The sequence below is a fragment of the Rana temporaria genome, chromosome 2, assembly GCF_905171775.1.
Source record: "Rana temporaria chromosome 2, aRanTem1.1, whole genome shotgun sequence".
NCBI lineage: Eukaryota > Metazoa > Chordata > Amphibia > Anura > Ranidae > Rana > Rana temporaria.
Genome location: NC_053490.1, coordinates 317,842,440 through 317,867,962, shown reverse-complemented (window position 1 = coordinate 317,867,962; position 25,523 = coordinate 317,842,440). Strand labels below are relative to the sequence as shown.

The 25,523-nt window shown below is 41.8% G+C and overlaps 1 protein-coding gene across 3 annotated transcripts in view; it reads right to left on the bottom strand.

Moving 5' to 3' along the window:
- AP4B1 (adaptor related protein complex 4 subunit beta 1) overlaps nt 1-25,523 on the bottom strand; it is a 72,566-nt gene that overhangs the window by 5,399 nt on the left and 41,644 nt on the right. For all 3 annotated transcript variants that reach the window (XM_040337461.1, XM_040337460.1, XM_040337462.1), the window contains 5 exons: nt 19,926-20,073; nt 19,195-19,691; nt 17,099-17,182; nt 16,048-16,151; nt 6,313-6,520 (listed from right to left, as the gene is read on the bottom strand). In XM_040337461.1, the coding sequence (XP_040193395.1) occupies nt 6,313-6,520; nt 16,048-16,151; nt 17,099-17,182; nt 19,195-19,691; nt 19,926-20,073 (1,041 nt within the window). The remainder of the gene's footprint in view (nt 1-6,312; nt 6,521-16,047; nt 16,152-17,098; nt 17,183-19,194; nt 19,692-19,925; nt 20,074-25,523) is intronic.

Genomic DNA, 25,523 nt, shown 5'->3' with positions numbered 1-25,523 from the left:
CCCCAAATTGTAAACCCATAGCAGTTTTTTTTCTAGTAACCACTCAGGTTTTGTCTATAAAACGTAGCCAGGAATCTGTGGCTGCTTTGAAAAAAACTACTTAACGGGTATTTCCACTATTGCAATAAAATCTGAAAAAAGAAAAACACTATACAGTATGCTTGCTATGTGTTCCAAATGGCACAGCATACAGTGCCTTGAAAAAGTATTCAAACCCCTTAACATTTTCCACATTTTGTCATGTTACAACCAAAAATGTCTCTGTCCCTTACACCCCAAAGAGCTGTCCCCTGCTGTGTTATGTACTCTTTGCTGTGATCATTTGGGGTGTGGTTGTATTCAATTGTTTGTGTCTGTCTGCCTTGGAAGAAACATATATTATGGGATGGATGTCCATGTGGAGGGAGGGGGAATCCTCCAGCAGCCCCCCTGCTGATAAGACTGTTTACTGATACGTTGAATACACCTGACCTGTTTGTCTATTGTCATTGATTAACTTGACCTGAATCCAAGGGTGGGGGGAGTGTCTCTGAAGCATTGATCTCTTGTAACATATGCTGAAAGAAAGCAGTTTTTTGTTTGCCATCCCGACTCCTGCTTTCTACATGGCTATGGCCAGCAACTACAGACCAAGCCCCTTTGTCCTTCTCCATCTGAGTGACCAAGTCTGCGAGTCCTGCAGCCTCCATCCTGTGAGTGGATTAACCCTGTGATCGCCAGTGTTGTGAGTAGAGCGAACTCTGTCCCTGTGTGTCCAGGACTGGCCACTGATTTCCCCTACTTGCCAGAACTCTGTTATTTCTCTTGTTTGGCCAGCCTGGCGCGGATTACTTTTTACCAGCACGGACTCCGCTACCCTGCTGTCCATTTATACTGTGTTACGGACTCTTGTTTTGCCCGGCTGCGATACCTGCTACCTGGCTGTGTGTTAACCCCCTCTACTGTTAAATAAAAGGCTTTGTGGGTGCTCCTACTCTCCTTGTGTGTCTGTTCCATCTACATCTCCGTCATACCCCACTATACAGTATGCTTGCTATGTGTTCCCAATGACACAGCATACATTGCCTTGAAAAAGTATTCATACCCCTTAACATTTTGTCATGTTTCAACCAACTTTTGCTGTAATTACAGCTGCAAGTCTTTTTGGGGATGTCTCCACCAGCTTTGCACATCTAGAGAGTGACATGTTTGCCCATTCTTCTTTGCAAAATAGCTCAAGCTCTGTCAGATTGGATGGAGAGCGTCTGTGAACAGCAATTTTTAAGTCTTTCCACAGATTCTCAATCAGATTTAGGCCTGGACTTTGACTGGGCCATTCTAACAGATGAATACGCTTTGATTTAAACTGTTCCATTGTAGCTCTGGTTGTATGTCTAGGGTCGTTGTCCTGCTGGAAGGTGAACCTCCGCCCCAGTCTCAAGTTTTTTGCAGACAGTTTTTTTTAAGATTGTCCTGTATTTGGCTCCATCCATATTCCCATCAACTCTGACCAGCTTCCCTGTCTCTGCTGAATAAAAGCATCCCCACAACATGATTCTTCCACCACAATGTTTTGCTTTTAGGCCAAAAAGTTTAATTTTGGTCTCATCTGTCCAAAGCACCGTTCTTCCACATGTTTGTTGTGTCCCCCACATGGCTTCTCGCAAACTGCAAATGGGACTTCTTATTGCTTTCTTTCAACAATGGCTTTCTTCTTGCTACTCTTCCATAAAGTGTAGATTTGTAGAGTGCACAACTAATAATTGTCCTTTGGTCAGATTCTCCCACCTGAGCTGTGGATCTCTGCAGCTTCTCCAGAGGTACCATGGGCCTCTTGGCTGCTTCTGATGAATGCTCTCCTTGCCCGGCCGGTCAGTTTAGGTGGACAGCCATGTCTTAGTACAGGGGTGGCAAACTCAAATTCATTGGGGGCTGCATCAGCAGTATGGTTGCCCTCAAAGGCCCGGTTGTATAGGACTATGCATCTACTCTTTATTATCATAAATAATTGCCTCTGCATTCAATTGCTACTGGTTTTAATAATAACAGAGTGCAGGGGTCAGGATTGCGCTACATATACAGTGCAGGGGTCAGGATTGCGCTATGTACACAGTGCATGGGTCAGGATTGCGCTACGTACAGAGTGGAGGGGTCAGGATTGCGCTACGTACACAGTGCATGGGTCAGGTGTGCGCTAAGTACACAGTGCATGGGTCAAGATTGCGCTACATATACAGTGCCGGGGACAGGATTGCGCTACATACAGATTTTGATTCCATGGTGATCTGTCCATGGTAGGGGCTCACTTCCCAGTATGTTAATATCCAAATCTTGTTTGAAGATAAGATCGAGCGTGTAACCTGAAAAATGAGTGGGCCCGCATACCAGTTGCTGCAGACCTAATCCTTCCAAGTGGTCAATGCAGGCGTCAGCGAAGGGGTCCTGTGAGGAGTTGGCCCACAGGTTGAGGTCCCCGAGTAGCAGGAGATGTTTGATGTTTAAGGTATAGGTGGAGATGAATTCTGCGAGCTGCGTTTTTGGTCCAGGCAGTCTATAGCAGAGAAGTATGTGAACGGTGTCCTGGGGTGTTGTTTGTAGTTGCAGAGTGAGGGTTTCCATGAATGGTAGTGAGCTCTGTGGATCTGGTTTGGTGAGTGAGAGGTGGGCCTTGTAGATCACCGCTAGGCCTCCTCCTCTTTGCCCCACTCTGTTTTCTGTCAGAATGCCATAATTCTCTGGCACCAGTTCTCCTAGAATGGTGTTACAGTCGGCTGTTAGCCAGCTTTCTGTGATGAAGAGGCAGTCAATGTTGTGTTGAATGATGAAATCGTAGATTTCCTGTCAGTGTTTTACTGCTGATCTTGCGTTGATCAAGGTGCATGATATATGTTTTAGTTGAAATGTTGGCGTACTGTTTTTGATAGTTGATTGTCGATTGGTTCTTAACAGTTGCTCTTTCCATAGTACTTTTTTGATGACGACTGGTAATGTTGAGGAGGATCTTCTTAGACTCCAAATGGTTTTTGCAGAATATTGCAAAATAACCATGACAGCAGATGTGCTGGCGGTGGTGAAAAAATGGTTTGTGGTGACGTGCAATGGTAATAAATGATGGTGGAAAGTTCAGGCGGCGTTGATGAGCGGCGATAAAGTGGTTGGACATCTGAGTCTTTTTGGGGGGAGATTTCTCTATCCCAACAGTCCTGATTGCTCTTGTACGCCTGTAATACTTATGTTGGTAATTATTTCTATGGTCTGCAACTCTGTCTAATGCCACTTACACACAGTCGGAATTTCCGACAACAAAAGTTCGATGTGAGCTTTTGGTCGGAAATTCCGACCGTGTGTAGGCCCCATCTGACTTTTTCTGTCAGAATTTCCGATAAAAAAAACTTGAGAGCTGGTTCTCAAATTTTGCGACGGGAAAAGTTCTTGTCGGAAATTCCGATAGTCTTTATGCAATTCCGACGTGCATAAAAACATGCATCATTGAATGTCATTTTTCTCGGCTTGTTGTAGTGCTGTACATCACCGCGTTCTTGATGGTCGGAATTTTGTGTGACCGTGTGTATGCAACACAAGTTTGAGCCAAAATTCTGTCAGAAAAAAATCCATGGTTTTCTTGTCGGAATTTCCGATCGTGTGTACGCGGCATAAGTTGATTATTTACTGTGCATATCTATGGGGGACAGTGGCACTGGTGTGTGTGTGTGCGTGTGCGTTCTGGGTTTACGTATTTATTTTTCTGGACACATAGTACTATCAACTACTTTTGTTGTAGGGCTGTGTGTAGTCCTGAGGAATTGTAATGTCCTTGCTCCCCTTGGGTGCAGTACTCCTGTCTGTTATATGCAAGATTTGTCATTTTTGTCCTTCCTTAATGGTCCATTTTATATGTATATGCACAATCCCCACCCCCTATACTACCCACCCCTAAAAACTTACCTGGCTTCTCTCACTACTCCAGCTGTAGTACAGCTGCTCCTGGTCTCACAGGAGACACTGAAAGCAGTGAGAATCATAGGCTCCTGCAGCTGTCACTCAAACTTCAGTAAAGGGAAGGGGTGGGGGGTGTGGCTTACCACCACTGTGTGTCTTTGGGCTTAAAGTGGAAATACACTTTTTAGGTATTGCTCACATTTTTGTATATCAGCACTACAAGGTAGTTTAAGCTGGTAGCCAGTGACTTTACAAGTCTTCCAGGTTTACCGCCATAAACCAATCATTTGATTAGTAATATTTAAATAGGCAGTTTCTGGGGTAATGGAAGTACCCAACTATAGATGTAAAATGCTATATCAATTTCATAAGCAGTTGAACTTTTATTTATAGGATCCGTGTTCAAGCTTTCAACAAAAGGAAGGAAATTTCACACCAGTCTAGTCAGACTACCACTACTCTATAATAAAACAGAACAAACACTTCTTTCTTTTTAGTTTCAGTTTTGCACAAATTGCTGAGCTGTCTCATGCCCCAATATTCTCTTGTTCTTGACCATTATGGGGAAACATTCCCCAATATCCCCCAAACCTAGAACTTTGAAAGCATTATAAATGTCATCAGCTCACCAAGTGAAGTATTTAAAGCAAAATGTGGAGATTGCACTCCAAAATAACCCAGAGATTTTTACATTGTCACAGTAGAACTGCTGGCTAGGGGAGGCCTCCCTGCAAAGGTCAAAAACAGCAATTAAGACCTGTAACGGTCAGGGGTTAACACCGTTTACGATATTCCATTCCACCAACCCAAGACAGCTTATCCGACACTCCAACAATCCAGCAGAAACGATCCATTGGATTTCCCCCAGAAACGAGATACACACAGCTCTGTCTCTGGTTCCAAAACAAATGAACACTTTAATGGTAAACTCAGCTGGTTATATACAGTTAGAAACCAAATCTGGACAATGACTCAATTCCACCCACAACATGACACAATGGGTGCTTCAATACACATTCCGTTAGATAATGATATTCAGATGAGCTAATTACTAATCATTACCCAGACGGTCTGGCTCTGCGATAAGTTATCCTCACCTGCTACACAAAACACATTCCTTTAGTAAACATAATTGACATGCTAATCCACTACACCTGAAAGGTCAGACATCTGACCTTTCAGACTGCCAACACATATCTATCATCAATAGAACTTTCACATAATACAGGGTTAGTTAGTATAGCACAATGAAATATCTTAGGAGCCAGACTTAATTAACACAATAGACAATAGAATGCAAACACAGCAGGCTTTTATCACTACAGCCATGTAGACTTAATTAGCACCTCAACAGTCTGTGTCCCCACGTGAATGAGTCACTCTGCTATTGACCTGTTGGGGTCAGAATTAACCACCGGTAATATTTCAAGATATCCTGCAATACATGAATTATCATTATTGTCCCATCTCATGTAATTCATGATATAATTTCTCAGTCATCCTATGCCCCTATTGGACATAGGATGACCCTAGACACAAGAGTCATTGGTGAAGCTGGCACAGGAGTACCCCGCATCCTTCAAAAGTCTCTGGGTATCACGGGCCATTCCGTTACAAGACCTAAATAGGATCAAAGGCTGCATGACTCCAAACCTAATAAATATGTGTACAAATTCACTCCAACTGTAATGGCTGGAATATTCTCAGTGCAAATATTCTCATACACAGAATTCAATTTACCCCTGAGAAGCAGGAACGGCTATTCTGCTGGGTAACATCAAAGTTTATCTAACCCAAAACATATGCCACAGTAAGGCCGGCCATTGACGGTTTAAATCTTGGCCGGTTCAGCAGCAACTGAATGAGATTCAAACCGTGTGTGGGCAGGCTGAATGTACGAAGTTGATCAATCGATCAACTTGGGTACAACTAGGCTGCCGGATTCACTTGCGATTATCACTAGTGGAATACAATGTCTCACCAGGAGGGATTCCCCTGTCAGCACTGACTGTGTTGATGGGGGAATTGTGTGAATTTCTTTCCTGCAACCCACGTGGCTGACAGGCAATCCGCACAGGCAACATCTACACTGATAATCAGGGCACTGATCATCAGTGTCCTGGTGATCAGTGCAATCCTAACAGTGCCCACCAGTGCTGCCAACCAGTGCCGCCAATCAGTGCCCATCAGTGCTGCCTCATCAGCAGTCATAGATAGGGAAGTTCTGGTGAGAGTACATATTATTTTTTTATGCAACTGTTTGCCATACTTTGGAAACCACCAAATAATTTCCATCCAATGGATCACAATGATGATCTGTAACTATTATAGATGATGAGACCTGCAACAGCATCAAAAGCCCTGTTAATTAGGATTTAAAAAAATAGCACTTACCTATACAATAATAAATAAGACGACCCAAAATATCCTGGCACTCAGCTGGCCGACAGAGGAACAATCGAACCAGAGATGTCAGGAGCTCCATTTTTACGGTTGGCAAGGTCTCTGTCTTAATATTATCAACATATTCCTCCAACACATACGGTGCATTGGTTATGAACTCTCCATGCATTCCCAGAAGCCATATTAAGGCTTGCTTGCCCTGTGGATAAAATATACTTAAAGTATAAAATCATAAGCCAACAAAGATATGCTAAACATGGAAAATATAGGTTGTGTGGAACATCAAGTCTGTTATTTGTATTAAATGTAGTGCATTATAATTGATTGTGCTGCAATGACTAAAGATAAAAGCTAAAGAAGAAGTCACATCTCTATATGATTTGGAAATTCCGTGAGTCTATATACTCCCCAAGGCAAGTCTCCATGATAAAGTGGGAAGCTTGGAACTCCTGTAGCTAGGTGAAGATAATGTTGTAAGAGCCTTTAATTGTCAGGGGCCTTGAGGTCACATTCAGAACACACAAAAGTAACTGTATTCCCAGCTGGCCTAAGTGCATCTTGGTATCCCGGAGAATAGTTAAAAGGAACCTAAACAGTCAAATGTATTGATTAAAAAACAAAAATGTGTAGCGCTACGGTCGAAGCATATACAGGGAGTGCAGAATTATTAGGCAAATGAGTATTTTGACCACATCATCCTCTTTATGCATGTTGTCTTACTCCAAGCTGTATAGGCTCGAAAGCCTACTACCAATTAAGCATATTAGGTGATGTGCATCTCTGTAATGAGAAGGTGTGTGGTCTAATGACATCAACACCCTATATCAGGTGTGCATAATTATTAGTCAACTTCCTTTCCTTTGGCAAAATGGGTCAAAAGAAGGACTTGACAGGCTCAGAAAAGTCAAAAATAGTGAGATATCTTGCAGAGGGATGCAGCACTCTTAAAATTGCAAAGCTTCTGAAGCGTGATCATCGAACAATCAAGCGTTTCATTCAAAATAGTCAACAGGGTTGCAAGAAGCGTGTGGAAAAACCAAGGCGCAAAATAACTGCCCATGAACTGAGAAAAGTCAAGCGTGCAGCTGCCAAGATGCCACTTGCCACCAGTTTGGCCATATTTCAGAGCTGCAACATCACTGGAGTGCCCAAAAGCACAAGGTGTGCAATACTCAGAGACATGGCCAAGGTAAGAAAGGCTGAAAGACGACCACCACTGAACAAGACACAAGCTGAAACATCAAGACTGGGCCAAGAAATATCTCAAGACTGATTTTTCTAAGGTTTTATGGACTGCTGAAATGAGAGTGAGTCTTGATGGGCCAGATGGATGGGCCCGTGGCTGGATTGGTAAAGGGCAGAGAGCTCCAGTCCGACTCAGACGCCAGCAAGGTGGAGGTGGAGTACTGGTTTGGGCTGGTATCATCAAAGATGAGCTTGTGGGGCCTTTTCGGGTTGAGGATGGAGTCAAGCTCAACTCCCAGTCCTACTGCCAGTTTCTGGAAGACACCTTCTTCAAGCAGTGGTACAGGAAGAAGTCTGCATCCTTCAAGAAAAACATGATTTTCATGCAGGATAATGCTCCATCACACGCGTCCAAGTACTCCACAGCGTGGCTGGCAAGAAAGGGTATAAAAGAAGAAAAACTAATGACATGGCCTCCTTGTTCACCTGATCTGAACCCCATTGAGAACCTGTGGTCCATCATCAAATGTGAGATTTACAAGGAGGGAAAACAGTACACCTCTCTGAACAGTGTCTGGGAGGCTGTGGTTGCTGCTTCACGCAATGTTGATGGCGAACAGATCAAAACACTGATAGAATCCATGGATGGCAGGCTTTTGAGTGTCCTTGCAAAGAAAGGTGGCTATATTGGTCACTGATTTGTTTTTGTTTTGTTTTTGAATGTCAGAAATGTATATTTGTGAATGTTGAGATGTTATATTGGTTTCACTGGTAAAAATAAATAATTGAAATGGGTATATATTTTTTTTTTGTTAAGTTGCCTAATAATTATGCACAGTAATAGTCACCTATTATCAATACCAAGGAGGGCCATCCCAGTACTATCAGCAGAATGCCCCACCGTATGGTAGTTATTATCAACAAGACAATAGGAGAAGTCCAATTCATACTCAAAATAAGTATGAACCACTAAGTAATTTTAGAGATGAAGCAGACTCACGACCATCTTTTTTAGAATACCGCCACAGCGACAAAACACCCCCCCGATACGACCAAATGAATCAGCCCCGAAGCCCAAACGAACGAGGGGCTGCCGAGGGGGATACAAGATCAAAAAAGCGCAAAGTATAATAGGTGAAGGTATATACAACATAAGCGGAATTGAACTCACCCCAACAGAAATGATTACTTTGGATAAAGGTCTAAAATTTGCTCCAAAAAGAAACCTAAATAAATTTGATGTATTTGTTGATGTCCAAAAATATACTAGAAGATTAAACATCAAAAAATATATGCTGAATCAACCAATTAGGAACCAAGCTTTTAGAAACATGGAAGATGGTAGGGTGCAATATAGCACCCTAAGGAATAAATCCCTCTTCAATCCACAGGTTTCTAATAACCATCATGTAGAGGTGTTCAATAAAATGGTCCTGAGGGACCTTGAAAAATTAAAAGTTAAAAGAATACCGGATTCTAAGGCTATCCACAAAGGTATAAAGGAATTGGAAGAAAACAAAGAAATTATTATTAGGCCAGCCGACAAAGGCGGGGCAATAGTGGTCCTATCGAAGGAATACTATTATGAAGAACTTGGCAACCAACTGAGTGACACTGATACATATATCAAACTCAGAGGAAACCCAACTAAAGAGTATAAAGAAGAACTCCTCGAGTTGGTACATAGAGGGAGGATAAAAGGAGTCCTGAACAAAAGAGAGGAAAAATATTTGGCCCCAGATGTTTGTAGGGTTCCAATTATTTATACAGTCCCCAAGATACATAAAAATCCTTTGAGACCACCAGGGAGGCCCATAATAAATGGAATCCAATCCATCAATTCCAGATTGGGCGAGTATGTTGATCACTTCATGCAACCATTGGTGCCCCAAACAAGAGCATACCTAAGGGATACTAAACACCTGATCCAAATTTTGGATATGATTGTTATTGATGCTGATTCCACATATCTGCTGGCCACAGCAGATGTGGCATCGTTATATACAATCATTAACCATGAAGAGGCCATTGGGGCCTCTAAATGGGCTTTGAACAATTTTAGTAATCTTGTTTCAAAGCAGAAACGATTTATTTTAAGATCCTTAGCTTATGGCCTCCAACATAATTATTTTTGGCATAAAACGGATTATTTCAGACAACTAAATGGAATTGGGATGGGAGCTAAATATGCTCCGAGCGTAGCCAACATCTTTATGTCTGAGTGGGAGGAAACTGTGATCTATAACAGCATACCAGAACAGTTAATATTGTATCGGAGATATATAGATGATTGTATAATAATATGGAAAGGTGATAATACCTCATTAAAACAGTTTTTTGATAAACTCAATGAGAATGTGAAAAACATCAAACTGACGTACACAATAAGTGAAACTAATATTCAGTTTTTAGACCTTGAAATTTCATTACAGTCGCAAAAAATCACCACAAAAACCTATTTTAAACCGGTGGACCGCAACAGTTATATACCAGTGGACAGTTGCCATTTTGAGCCCTGGTTGATAAACATCCCGAAAGGCCAAATGATACGAATCAAAAGAAATTGTTCAGACCCGCAAATATTTTTGGAACAAGCCGAAATGATTGGTACCAAGTTCATCAAGAAAGGATATAATCAGGGCTTCGTACAAGATCAAATAAAGAAAGTCCAAGACATCCCAAGACCTGACCTAATAAAAGATAAAGAAAAGCCTCAGAAGTCAGAACATGAACTCCCTATTATTTTAAACTACAACGTTCAGCATAAACAAATTGAATCCATCTTTAAGAGACATTGGCCCATCCTGAAAGCTGATAGGCAGTTGCAAAGTATCTTACCAGTTGTACCTAGGGTGGTATATAGAAGAGCGCCCACCTTGAGGGATTTAGTGGCAAAAAATGTTCCTGACCCACCAACTAAATCCAGTCTTTTGACCTTTTGGCAAGGGAAAGGGTTCTTCCCATGTAAACGTTGCTATGCGTGCAGGAACACAAACCAAAATGGTCAAAAATGCACAAAATTCATATCCAATGTAACCAAAAGAGAGTACGAAATAAAACATCTGATTACATGCAGAACAGAGGGGGTGGTCTATGTTCTGCAGTGCCCATGTTCATTGCAGTACGTAGGACGCACGAAAAGGCCGCTGTGGAAACGCATTCGGGAACATGTGCAAAACATAGAAAATGGGTTCCCGAAACACAACGTCTCTAGGCATTTTGAACAGTGCCATCAGAAAGACCCCAAAGGCCTACAATTCTGGGCAATAGATAAATATACACCCCATTGGAGGGGTAGCCACAAGGTGCGAGAATTAAGCAAAACTGAATCCAGATTGATTCACGAGATGGTCACCCTAGCCCCAAATGGCTTAAATATTGAGTTTGACCTCAATTGCTTTATCGCGGACTATTAATCATGGGTATCACAATTTTAAAAACATTTTTATTTTTTGTAATTATACAATTTTAAAAGGTAGTAATCTATTAACTTTTAACATTACATGTGTGGAAATGGATGCATCCCATTAATGAGTATTAAGCAAGAATGGGATCGTTACTTACCTATATAGATTGGCCCAGTAGCCATCCCTATATTTTTTATGGTATTGTTTGTATCTGATGACTTTGTCTAGATGCAATTCTATTAACACCCACTGGAGGGAGTGTGGTTCTCTGATATGGGCTCAGCCATGTTCATTGAGGAATCCTTGTAATAGCGCTCCATTGACCACTGGGGGGCATATAGACCTTGTCCTTGTCAAACAATTCAATTTTAATTTTTTACTTTGTAAATCGGATTGTTTTTTAAAATATTTGGATTATGTAATTAAAGTCGGTTATCATTGTAAATGAATATGCTTTGCTATATGGATTATGGTATATGTCAGCAATGATGTGATTGATCCCTCCGTCGCAAGTCTTTCCTCCACAGCCAGCTCAGATAAAAGCTCGGCTGATAGGGTCACTTGGTTAACCCATGACTAAGTCACGTGCCTAGTGACGTAACGCGTGGGGGAGGAGCCTAGTGACGCGATCGACTGGAGATCCGTCTGAATGAGGAGATCGCAACGCTGAGCGGCTTATCCCATTTCTGCCTCGCTGAATGCTGTGATTGATCGGGGGTTTCGTGAGTGATACACCGCACTGAATACCTTTTTTTGCCACATATATCATACAGTCTTGCACTATGTCTTGTCTCCTTTTTTACATGAGCTGCCATCTCTAGATGAATGGATATTCACTGGCTGCTTGACATCATTGTTTGAAGCGTCTTCAAGTTCACCTGGGACTGACCCCTTCAGGCTAATCCATCAGCCTGTGTGTGCATTGTCCATAAGCTGCCATTTAGATTCCCATACTTAGTGTGTCACTAATTTTAGTTTTTATGCACTCGCACAAGGTGTGAGCGTTTAAGGACGTTTAGTCTTTTTCTCTGTGGCTTTTGGTATCTAATTGAATTATAATTGTATTCTATTTATATTTTAATTTGCACATTTTGATCAATTTATTATTGATACCTCCTGAGAAAGGGTGTTTATGAGGTATCGTCATTTAATATTTGTATTTACAGCAGCAAGTGTTGGTATTAGCGCAGCACTTATGTTTTAAAATTTTCTTTTGGTTTGTGCACCGTTCCGTGTTTGCAGCTTTACCATTTGGGTATATTTGCTGGATGTGTTTTTTTTTCCTTTTTTTTTTTTTTTTCCTTTTGTGAATTTATTGTAGTAGCGCTGTAGTACCAATTTTTCTAATAGTCACCTGCACACACAGATATCCCCCTAAAATAGCTAAAACTAAAAACAAACTAAAAACTACTTCCAAAAATATTCAGCTTTGATATTAATGAGTTTTTTGGGTTCATTGAGAACATGGTTGTTGTTCAATAATAAAATGAATCCTCAAAAATACAACTTGCCTAATAATTCTGCACTCCCTGTATAATAATATGAAATGGTGATTTTTCTTGTAAAAAATAATAAATCACGTGGAAATTCCTGTGTGAAATTTCATAAATAAAATAGGTGGAAAGAAAAGTCCAATATGTGCAATAAAGTCCATAAAAAACAAATCACCACATGCAAAGTGGAGCAAATCTTGATGATACTCCAAGTGTATATATTCAAGTGTGAGTGATCACCGCCACCAATAGGGATAAATGGAGGCTTACCAGAGCTGATGGACTTGAGCTGACATACGTCACTACAAGTCTAATTAGGCTTATAGTACTAGGTAGAGTACACGGAATTAGACGATATAAACATCCAGGGCCTTGGTTAGAAGTCAGATGCTGTCAATTCATGTATACCACTGGGATGATGTGTTACTAACACGAAACGCGTTGAGTCGTCTCCACTGCCGCCTCAAACTATTTTATCATGCGATTTTAAATCAGGATACATGTGAGTGTACTTGACTATTTTAAATAAATTACATAGTTTTTTATTGGTTTCCACTATGTGGCTATCTTTCTTTCCTTGCCTTCTCTAAACTACCCGGCTCACTGCGGAGCTCTATGGATCAAAGGTTTTCTCGTTACATTGGTATACATGAATTGACAGCATCTGACTTCTAACCAAGGCCCTTGATGTTTATATCGTCTGATTCCGTGTACTCAACCTAGTACTATAAGCCTAATTAGACTTGTAGTGACGTATGTCAGCTCAAGTCCATCAGCTCTGGTAAGCCTCCATTTATCCCTATTGGTGGCGGTGATCACTCACACTTGAATATATACACTTGGAGTATCATCGAGATTTGCTCCACTTTGCATGAAGTGATTTGTTTTTTATGGACTTTATTGCACATATTGGACTTTTCTTTCCACCTATTTTATTTATGAAATTTCACACAGGAATTTCCACGTGATTTATTATTTTTTACAAGAAAAATCACCATTTCATATTATTATATATGCCTTGACCGTAGCGCTACACATTTTTGTTTTCTATCTTTGCTTAGCTGATTTGTCTTTATTAGCTGTGCTAGCAGCTGGTCTCACATTTTTATACCCACTTTTCGTTTTAAATGTATTGATTAAAAATATGATGATCCTGCTCAATATAGGCAACCCAGAGAGATGCTTGCTGGGTTTGATAGATGATTATTTTTATGTATAATATACTTCTACGCAAGGAAGGTGATAGCGATCCAGTGGATCTGCTCTGTATCCGCTCTGCCTGGGTTGGTATTGAGGTCTGGAAAAAAACTGATTGATTCAGACCTGCCTTTATATACAGAATAATGACCTATAAAGCTGGTGGTTGTCCCAAAAATATGGTTTAGATGGGCGGATTCACGAGAGACCCTGGACACCAACTTATGAGTAGTGGATGGAGTCACATGTCCGGCAGTTGACCCTTAGGCAGTTGGGCAGAAGATGGTTCTTGATTTTACTAATACTTTGATATACAGTAACGTGTTGCGAGGGATCTCTATCCCTCCGCTTTATGCGAGAAATCTAACTCCACAATTCGTTTTATTTTATTATTTTTGGTATATGCTACTGTATAGTAATGGTTTCCTTGTATTGTATTTTATACATACAGTATCTCACAAAAGTGTAAGTACACCCCTCACATTTTTGTAAATATTTTATTATATCTTTTCATGTGACAACACTGAAGAAATGACACGTTGCTACAATGTAAAGTAGTGAGTGTACAGCTTGTATTACAGTGTAAATTTGCTGTCCCCTCAAAATAACTCAACACACAGCCATTTATCTCTAAACCGCTGGCAACAAAAGTGAGTACACCCTTAAGTGAAAATGTCCAAATTGGGCCCTAAGTGTCAATATTTTGTGTGCCTATCATTATTTTCCAGCACTGCCTTAACCCTCTTGGGCATGCAGTTCACCAGAGCTTCACATGTTGCCACTGGAGTCCTCTTCTACTCTTCCATAATGACATGACAGAACTGGTGGATGTTAGAGATCTTGCTCTCCTCCACCTTCCATTTGAGGATGCCCCCACAAATGCTCAATAGGGTTTAGGTCTGGAAACATGCTTGGCGAGTTCATCACCTTTACCCTCAGCTTCTTTAGCAAGGCAGTGGTCGTCTTGGATTCGTTATCATGTTGGAATACTGCCCTGTGGCCCAGTGTCCGAAGGGAGGGGATCATGCTCCGCTTCAGTATGTCACAGAACATGTTGGCATTCATGGTTCCCTCAATGAACTGTAGCTCCCCAGTGCCAGCAGCCCAGACCATGACACTCCCACCACCATGCTTGACTGTAGGCATGACACACTTTGTACTCCTCACCTGATTGCTGCCCCACACGCTTGTCACCATCTGAACCAAAGAAGTTTATCTTGGTCTCATTAGACCACAGAACATGGTTCCAGTAATCCATGTCCTTAGTCTGCTTGTCTTCAGCAAACTGTTTGTGGGTTTCTTGTGCATCATCTTTAGAAGAGGCTTCCCTCTGGGACGACAGCCATGCAGACCAATTCGATGCAGCGTGTGGCGTATGGTTTGAGCACTGACAAGCTAACCCCCACCCCTTCAACCTCTGCAGCAATGCTGGCAGCATTCATACGCCTATTTCACAAAAATAGCCTTTGGATATGATGCTAAGCACGTGCACTCAACTTCTTTGGGCAACCATGGCCTGTTCTGAGTGAATCCTGTCCTAATTAACCGCTATATGGTCTTGGGCACTTTGCTGCAGCTCAGTTTCAGGGTCTTGGCAATCTTCTTATAGCCTAGGCCATCTCTATGTAGAGCAACAATAATTTTTTTAAGATCTTCAGAGAGTTCTTTGCCATGAGGTGCCATGTTGAACTTCCAGTGACCAGTATGAGAGCATGAGAGCGATAACACCAAATTTAACTTACCTGCTCCCCATTTAAACCAGAGACTTTGTAACACTAACAAGTCACATGACACCAGGGAGGGAAAATGGCTAATTGGGCCCAATTTGGAAATGTTCTCTTAGGGGTGTACTCACTTTTGTTGTCAGCGATTTAGACATTAATGGCTGTGTGTTGAGTTATTTTGAGGGGACAGCAAACTTACACTGTTATACAAACTGTACACTCACTACTTTACATTGTAACAAAGTGTAATTTCTTCAGTATTGTCACATGAAAAGATATAATATAATATTTACAATAATGTGAGGGATGTACTCACTTTTGTGAGATACTGTATATGGATGCCATACAACAAAGAATGCTGCAGAACTCTCAGGTAAATTTAAACAGCTTTAATCAATCCGGCTGTGTGATGCTATACTCTGATCTTTTGCTAACACGTGCCAATGATTTGATTGTGTTATGTGTCCCTATAAGCTTTGTATCACATGGAATGTATCTATTCACTTGTGGCATGGCAAAGAATGTACTTGTAGGGCAAATACATTCTTAAAAAAAAATTATGATGATGTGTTGCAATAACTATGAAGAAGGCATTTAAACACATACAGTACAATCATTTTCATCATCATCATGCATATATTTTTGGTAACCTTACCTATTAAAAGATTCTTTTTTTTTTTAAGGAAAAAGTAGTAAATGGAAAATCACTTTACAAATTACCTCATTATCCTGAATGTTTCCTTCACAGCCAGGAAGGGCTTGGCACACTGAACTTACACACTGAGGGCACAGCCAAACAAGGTCCCGAAATGTCTGTATGACAGCTGGGAAGTAACACAAAAAGCTCACAATATAAGATACACTACACAAACTGCAACAGGACAATATAAATGGCTACCACATGTCAGATAATTAATGTTCTGCTAAAAAAAAATGCTTCTATATCTTTACTTTGGCTGCCAAAATCTGCTGTTTACTGAAAGCAAATAATATTGGTTTCTTTTTTTAAGATTAGGAAGGGTTTTTATTGGTTTATAATAGCATGTATAAAGAATCAGCATTTTTATGAGTGAACCTTTTTGGTTTCTCTTTTGATAAACAACATATATTATTTTTCTAGATAAGGTATCTTAAAATCAAATTCGACAGGGAATAACATAGGGTTGTCACTGCTGATTTTTTTACTGACCCACTTTTTCTACAATACATTGTGCAAATGACCTAAAACAGGTATGCAGATAAGGACTTTTCCCCTACTTTACTCATCTACATACGTGTTCTAGGACAGTGCACCAGGAAGCATTGATGTAAGAGTTGAGCATTACAGTCAAGTGAAAGCATCTATAGATGGTCAGCAATAGCAGCTTCCATATTTCTCACACCAAAGCTTATCCAACCCAAAAATTTGTCCAAAATCATAAAGCATAAACTTGGATATGCGACAGTAAAAAGTGCCATTTAAAAAGATAAGCAAGAAATGCTATCGGGGAGATGAGAGAGTGCTTGACAACGGCTGGCAATGCCTAGAAGAGGTGACATCACCACAAGCTTACTATAGTCCATCCGTTACCAGCGCACCCTCCTCTCCCCTGGAGCTAGATGACGTGGCCAGACTGGAGCAGCCCAAGAATAAGTAAGTATACAGATCTTTCTTACACAGGTTAGTCAGCATAGGCGTTAGGAGCGCAAAGGGAGCATTTTTAAGATTACTTTAATGTCAAACAGACACAGCAATTTATTATTGCTACAATAGTTACAATAGTTAAGATACCTGATGTAATGTGCTCTTGTTTGAACTCCAGTAAGCCTGCCAAGATTTTCACACACATCTCACTGTATGTTCTTGCAATACGACCTACAAATAAATATACAGAAATGTAACATCAGAAAAAATATTTCACTTTTTCATCTTTACAAAATCTATTTATAGGATTAAATACTCATCATGTCTAATGGGAATAATGGGAAGCAGCATTACTTACCTTAACTCGGATGGGAATTGATCAAGCTGCATTGATTGGAAATTGTGAAGCTGCAGTTGGGCATTCATCATGCTGCATTAATGGGCATTGATTAAGCTGAATTGATGGGCCATTGTGAGGCTGCGAATGGGCATTGATCAAGCTGCATTGATGGGCAATTTTGAGGCTGCAGATGGGCATTGATTAAGCTGAATTGATGGGCCATTGTGAGACTGCGAATGGGCATTGATCAAGCTGCATTGATGGGCAATTTTGAGGCTGCAGATGGGCATTGATCAGGCTGCATTGATGGTCACTGACCCTTATTTTGCTTCAAAGTTCTTTATTTAAAATTTAATTTTTTTTCCTGAAACTTCCCTCTTAAAATGAAAGTGCGTGTTATACGGCTGTGCGTGTTATATGCCGATAAATACGGTACTTTCTCTTATTTTTGCACCTCTAGACATAACAAGCCATTGCAGTGTAGGGATGGGGCCCAATGCTAGGATATTTTTTGTTGTGCCTGGAGTTGGGATCCATGCACATTATGTTTAGAGTTTTATGCAACTATTGAAAATTCAAACATGCTAATAAGATACAGGTATCAGGTTTATGCTCATGAACCGTCAGTTTTTATAAGCTCAAATTTACCAGTGGACCCGAACTTGAGACATTATTGTGTTCCAACAAGGTACCTAAAGATCAAGCTGTTGGTCCATCTCTATTTCTCATGTATACACTACATTATAATATACAGTAAAAAAAAAATGAAGTTCAAAAACAACCAGTAAATTAACACTTTGTGCTAAGAAATTAGACCTGTTTGATTCTGAATCATTATACCTGTTAGGACCAGGCAGCTTAATAAGTTACTATAAGAATATTGCTTGTCCATAAGAAGCCAAACATTCACAGACATCAGCAATCTATTGGTATGTTGTCTGACTGGGATGTCACTAAAGTGTAACAAAATTTCCTTTAGTTTTGGAAAGAGTGCTGAAAAGTTAGAACCTCTTTAATGTTTTAATTGTTGTATGTGCCACTGTTAGGGAGATGCAATTTCTCTATTTGTCCTGGTGACTACTATAATTGAAGTATGCCAACATTTTGTGTCACCAAAGCATAAATACTGTACAGTGGAAATCTTTGAATAGGGATGCATTCCATGCATTAAGATTAAAAAACCTTCAGTGCACAGCGGCCCCCCTCATACTTACCTCAATCCAGCAATCCTCAGCTGTCTGATTGGCGGAGACACAGCAGCAGCGCCATTGGATTCCGCTGCTGTTAAAGTCAGTTAGCCAATGAGGAGAGATAGGGGACGGGGACGAACTGCAGCTACGTGTCTGAATGGACACACAGAACTGCGGTTTGGGTGACCCCATAGCAAGCTGCTTGCTCTGGGGGCACTCGACATAGGGGATCTGGGCTGCTCTGTGCAAAACCACTGCATAGAGCAGGTAAGTATAACATGTTTGATATTTTTAAAGGAAAAAAAATAGACTTTAGTATCACTTTAAACAATCTTGCAATTCTGACGCAAACAATTCTGATCATGTATAGAAGCCCTTATTCTTCCAAAACACATATATTTTGCAAGATTTGATGTTTCTTACAGGAAAAAATAACATTCTTAGGAAGATCAGGTAAATCAGAGGCTTTGGCAAAAGAAGAGAATTCCAGATCTAATCCTAATAAAAAGCTGATGGCAGGTATTCTATAAAAAAAAGTCACTGCCAGAAGGAACAGTTCAAGCAGACCACAATATGATGTGTTTTAGTGACCACAAAGGTCTCTTAATGCTAGAACATGCACAAAAACGTATTTTAAAAGAATTCACCATCAAACAAATACATATTACTCTTACCAATGTTTTTCACTCTTAATAATAATAATTCATCATTACCTATTGCAAAGATTGCAGTGTGGGCGAGCTGTATTGATACATCTGTACAACATATTCGGAGTTCTTCAAGTATATTATGTACATTTTCATCATTAACCAGTTCACAAAGGATGTCGATCTTCTGGTTCTTAATATAGTGAGGGTCATTGTATGAGCAGAAAAATTTCTTGTAATGGCTGCTAAAATGCCCTGGCAAACTGCGGAGAATCTCTCGGACATGGCACAAGGCAGCAAAACACATCTCTCTGCTTTCAGAGGTACAGGAGGCAAGCAGTGGACCTTTCAGTCGGACAAGAATGTCTGTCTGCACGTGAGGAAACTCCTTTACTAAAATTAAGAAGAGTTTGGTTGCTCCCATGACTACACTGATATGTGTGCTCTTCAGATAACAGTCCAGTTTGTTAAGAATATCAAAAATCTCTTCTTCACTGCGTGGTTTGTAGCGAAGGAGAAATGTCAGAACTTCACCCTGTCCCCAATGATCCAGATCAGCCATCCTAAAAAATATCAAAGCAGAGGTTTCAATTATTATTATTTGAACAGAAGAATTTAGGTCTTTCAAAAATGTAACAAATTCCATAAAATAAGATAATTTTATTATTAGAACAGGTGAGCTAGAACTGAAATGATCGAAATGATAAAAATAAGCTGTTCATGTGATGTTCTGTATTTGCAATTATTACCATTCTAAGCAAAAGCGAGCATATATGCCAAAGTTTAGGAGACTTAACCTGTTAAGAAGATGATGAGCTATAGGTTTGTTAATGACTATTCCATCTTCTGTTTTTAGAATTTCTTCTAAAGCTCGCAGGCAGTTCACCAAAACAATTGGATCTGGATCTCGAAGCAAACTGTACAGCTCATTCACAATGGCTCCATCTGAAAGATTGTCATATTAGAAGAGCTCTTTTATACACTAAGACATAAAGCAGAAATATGAATATAAAACATTATTTTATACAAGTGTACACTTATCTCTATGACTATAATTTTAAGATTTAAAGAGAAATTTTTAATTGTATCTAACACTACAAATGTACAAAATCACATGCCATGGAACCATGTTTATTCTGGATTCTACCCAGTGCATCATCCCTTTCCCAATTCAGAGCATGTCAGCATTAAACATTTACACTAGTTTGAGGGGAAAAGTGCTTTCCTTCCAAACAGACAAAACTGCCTATGTAACAGAGCATTGTTGGGGCAAGTTCACACTATCTGAGGTGAATAAAAAAAATTCAGATTGGAGAAACCCAGGTCACCACTAGGGCACACAGAAAACAATTATTTTAGATGTGTCCCAATGACATCATAATGGTGGTATGATATGGTGCATTTTTCTGCAGTGCATTGGATGACACCACATGTCACTGCATGGCAGCACAACGCACAGGCTTAAACCACCTTGAACCACACCTATCATGCTCATGTTCAACCCTGGGCTTCCACTGTCTGAAGGAGATGAAGCAGGAACATCTTCCTGTTACCCTCATGCCCTATTCCTTCCTATTTCCCCTTCTCTCTTGTCTCCTATCTCCCTACACTGTCTATTGCTGGCCTACCAGTGTGTGTTTATTGGACAGTCACACCGGATCTCAATTTTTGTATTGTAAATCAGGAGCCTGGCTCCTGAGCATGATGTGTCGGTTTAACCAACACTCACCATTCATTCTTTAACAAATATTTTTATGCTTTGAAATGAGTTTCTTCAATTTACTTTCACTCTTAGCACTTTTTTGCCTTGAACCATCAGTGCTCTCTACTTATTGGCTACTTAAATTGATCTCCCTCCCTTAAGCCCTGTACACACCACCGGGATTCCCGGTGGTATAAAGTCTGCCGGGAATCCCGACGGGAAAACCGAGAACCTGCTCGGTAACTTTCCCCGCGTACACACGAGAGGTTTTCCCGTCGGGAAACTGCAGGGAGAGCTTTGGCCGGGAATCCCGGCCGCGTGTATGCTTCCCCATAGGAAAACTGCCGGGTTTAAAACCGCCAGGAATCCCAGCGGGAAAATAGAGAGCAGGTTCTCTATTTTCCCACCGAGATTCCCGGCAGTTTTTCTGTCAGGAAAACTATGAGGAAGCATACACACAGCCGGTTTTCACGGTCAAAAGCTTGCGTGGCAATTTAAATATATAACACACTATACATAAAAACAAGGGAGTCGATTTACTAAAACTGGAAAGTGCAAAATCTAGTGCAGCTCTGCATAGAAACCAACCAGCTTCCAGTTTTTTTTTGTCAAAGCCTAATTGAACAAGCTGAAGTTCGAAGCGGATTGGCTATCATGCAAAGCTGCACCAGATTTTGCACTCTCCGGTTTTAGTAAATCAACCCCTAGGTGTTCGATACAGTAACATTAGTAACGCTCTGCTCTATATGTGTCCACTGCGGAACAAAAGATACAATGCTAACTAATCTGGCATGCTGGTATATATCTTTGATAGTCCTAAAGAAAACCTCTTTATTCATTCTCTCTTTCATCTATTGTTATGAGAAAGACTTTAATCTAGTCTCCAATGCGTAAAACATCTGAAATAAAAATTACAAAAATAAAACTCATTGCAATCCATTAAAAGAATAATCTATGAAAAGTGTTAAAGTGGTTGTAAACCCACTTTTTGTACTTTTACCTACAGGTAAGCCTATAACAAGGCTTACCTGTAGGTAAGGAGAATATCTCCTAAACCTGCACGGTTTAGGAGATATTCCCCTCGCAATGCGCCGCGCATGCGCAGGGGGGATCTACGGCGAAAGGACCGGCAGCCGCCGGACCTTGCCGAGTTTTAAATCTCCCGCGCGCACGCGCGGGAGTGACGTCATTGCCGCTCCAGCCAATCACAGCGCTGGAGCGGCGATACCCGGAAGACACGCCGAGGCAAGATGAAATCTCGCTCGGCGTGAACCAGGTAAGTGCTACGCACCTCGTTCCGAGGTAAGTATTTCATAATGAGCTAATATGCGGTGCATATTAGCTCATTACTTTTCCCTTACAGGAGGGAAATTTTTTTTTTTTCATGCGGGTTTACAACCGCTTTAACCGTACTCAAGAGTAGAGGTCGACCGATATGGGTTTTTCTCTGGCCGATACCGATGCCGATATTTCAAAATTGGGGCGGCCGATGGCCGATATTTTAGGCCGATATTTGCGGCCGATATTTTAAGCCGATTTTCTTTTTTTTTTATTATCTCAGAAAATCTAGGTTGGGGAGGAGGTTATTGTTTAGGGTGGAGAGGTGGAGTGCAGCCTATCAGTGTCCATCAGTGCCCACCAATGCAGCTCACCAGTGTAGCCTATCAGTGTCCATCAGTGCCACCTCATTAGTGCCCACCAGTGCAGCCCATCAGTGCCACCTCATAATTATTAAAGAAAAAAAATACAATCTTAGTCATTTTAAGGAGGGGGGTACAGTGAGGTGGTTGTGGAGGAGGGGGGTACAGAGAGGTGGTTGTGGAGGAGGGGGGTACAGAGAGGTGGTTGTAAAGCTACCTCTCTGTACCCCCTCCTCTACAGCCACCTCTCTGTACCCCCTCCTCTACAGCCACCTCTCTGTACCCCACTCCTCTACAGCCACCTCTCTGTACCCGCCTCCTTCACAGCCATGTGTTGTGGAGAGGGGTGGGTGGTGCTGGGCATTGGTGGGGATGCATTGTGGAAAGGGGTGGGTGGGGATGCATTGTGGAGTGGGATGGATGGTGCTGGGTGTGGGTGGGGATGCGTTGCGGTCATGCGTTGTGGAGAGGGGTGGGTGGGAATGCTTTGTGGAGAGGGATGGATGGTGCTGGGCGTGAGTGGGGATGTGTTGTGGAGAGGGATGAATGGTGCTGGGCATGGGTGGGGATGCGTTGTGGAGAGGGGTGGGTGGTGCTGGGCATGGGTGGGGATGCATTGTGGAGAGGGGTGGGTGGTACTGGGCGTGGGTGGGGATGCATTGTGGAGAGGGGTGGGTGGTGCTGGGCATGGATGGGGATGCATTGTGGAGAGGGGTGGGGATGCATTGTGGAGTGGGATGGATGGTGCTGGGCGTGGGTGGGGATGTGTTGTGGTGATGCATTGTGGAGAGGGGTGGATGGGAATGCGTTGTGGATAGGGATGGATGGTGCTGGACGTGGGTGGGGATGTGTTGTGGAAAGGGATGGATGGTGCAGGGGATGCGTTGGAGTGGGGTGGATGGTGCTGGGTGGGGATGAAGATGATTGTGTTGCATTGTGAAGATGGATGAGGATGACTCTGTGTGGGGATGAGAGTTACATTGTGAGAAGGATCTCCACAATGTAACTAATTTCCACCCAAAGTCATCCTCATCCATTTTCTCAATGCCAGCCTCAGCCAGGTTTCCCTTTTTTAAAAGGAGTTTTAATAAATTCTGCAGGGGGGCACAGTAGCACATAATTTGGGCAACTTACCCTCCATACATGCTGGTATCATAATCCAAATCTATATGCATGCACCTTATAGGCTAGGTGCATGCTGATGAGCTGATCAGCCAATCATTGTTTAGAACTTGGTGTAATGCCAGCAGGGAAGGAAGACATTCCTGCTGGGGGGAGTTACATTAGTCAGGCAGCAGTTGTAAGCCAATGATTGTTTGTTTTTTCCCTGTCCCTAATACAGCAAGCCGAGGGAGGGGGCGGGGCACGGCTGGTGGCGCGATGCCAGTGAAATCTATGTCCCTTCTGTGGATGCCGTGCAGATGGAGGAATCGGATACATGGGAGTGGGGTCAGTACTGCAGGGCAGGCGGCCATGCGGGCCGAACACTTTATCCGCTAATTGGCCGATTCTTTCACAAAAATCGGCCGATGCCGATTTCACAAAAACGGCCAAATATCGGCCGATATATCGGCCGACCGATATATCGGTCTACCTCTACTCAAGAGTTAACTGCCTTTTTGTTTTGTGAAGAGATTTAGCAAAATAAGAGCTTCCTGGTTAGAATAAATAATGCCATTAAACCAAAAAACCTGGAGATCACAGATGAGAACCACATTTTAAAATGTATTGGCGTATAACACTCACTTTTTTACCCTGAAAATAGAGGGTAAACTGTGCCTGCGAGTTATACGCAGGGGGCTTTGGAAAGTTTTTTTCCTGAAACTTCTCTCTTAGGCCCCGTACACGCGACCGGATCTATCCGCTGGGGTTGATCAGCGGATCAGTTCCAGCGGACAAATCCGGTCGTCTGTACGGCCTAGCGGATATTTATCCGCGGAGATTCGTCCGGCCGGTCCATTTCAAGCGGATAGAAATTTCTTAGCATGCTTGAATTGGGACCAGCGGATTGATCCGGTGGTCTGTACAGACTCACCGGATCAATCCGTCCGCTCCCCTCCCTCGCATGCGTCGTAATGATTCGACGCATGCGTGGAAGTACTTACCTTCCAGCATCGCCGCGTCATCGTCGCGGCGACGGCGTGACACGTCACCGCGGAGGAATTCCACATGGATTTTGATCCGATGGTGTGTACACGCTGGAGATCCGGTCGTGTGTACGAGGCCTTAAAGTTAGAGTGTCTTTTATACGCCTGTGCGTGTTATACGCCAATGAATACGGTAGTTATTAGCTTATTTTATCTCTTTGGTTTATTTCCTTTGTATTTGCATATTAGATTGGATAGGCACACCAGCACTTCTTTATTTATATTTATGACAAATATCCCATGTCAGATGTCATACTGCATATATTTTTGGATACATTGTAAAAAAAGGGATTTTTAATAACAGCTTACCTGTAAAATCCTTTTCTTGTAGTACATCACGGGACACAGAGCAGCATAGCCATTACATATGGGTTATATAGTGTACCTTCAGGTGATGGACACTGGCACTCTCCGACAGGAAGTTCCCTCCCTATATAACCCCCACCCATAGTGGGAGTACCTCAGTTTTGTAGCAAGCAATATGCATCCCAAAATTCCCCATAAGAGGGGTGGGAGCTCTGTGTCCCGTGATGTACTACAAGAAAAGGATTTTACAGGTAAGCTGTTATTAAAAATCCCTTTTTCTTTATCGTACATCACGGGACACAGAGCAGCATAGCCATTACATATGGGATGTCCCCAAGCAATGCTCCATGAGGGGAGGGAGACAACCAGAAAAAAACCAAACAAGAGGTGCCACCGGACAAGAGGAGATTAAACTGCGGCCCGCAGTACCGCCTGCCCAAAGGCTGAATCAGCGTTCCTCCTAACGTCCATTTGATAAAATTTTGCAAATGTGTGGACAGATGACCAGGTTGCTGCCCTGCAGACCTGAGCCATAGGGACCTGGTGATACGCTGCCCAAGAGGCACTTATAGCTCTAGTGGAATGAGCCTTAACCGATAA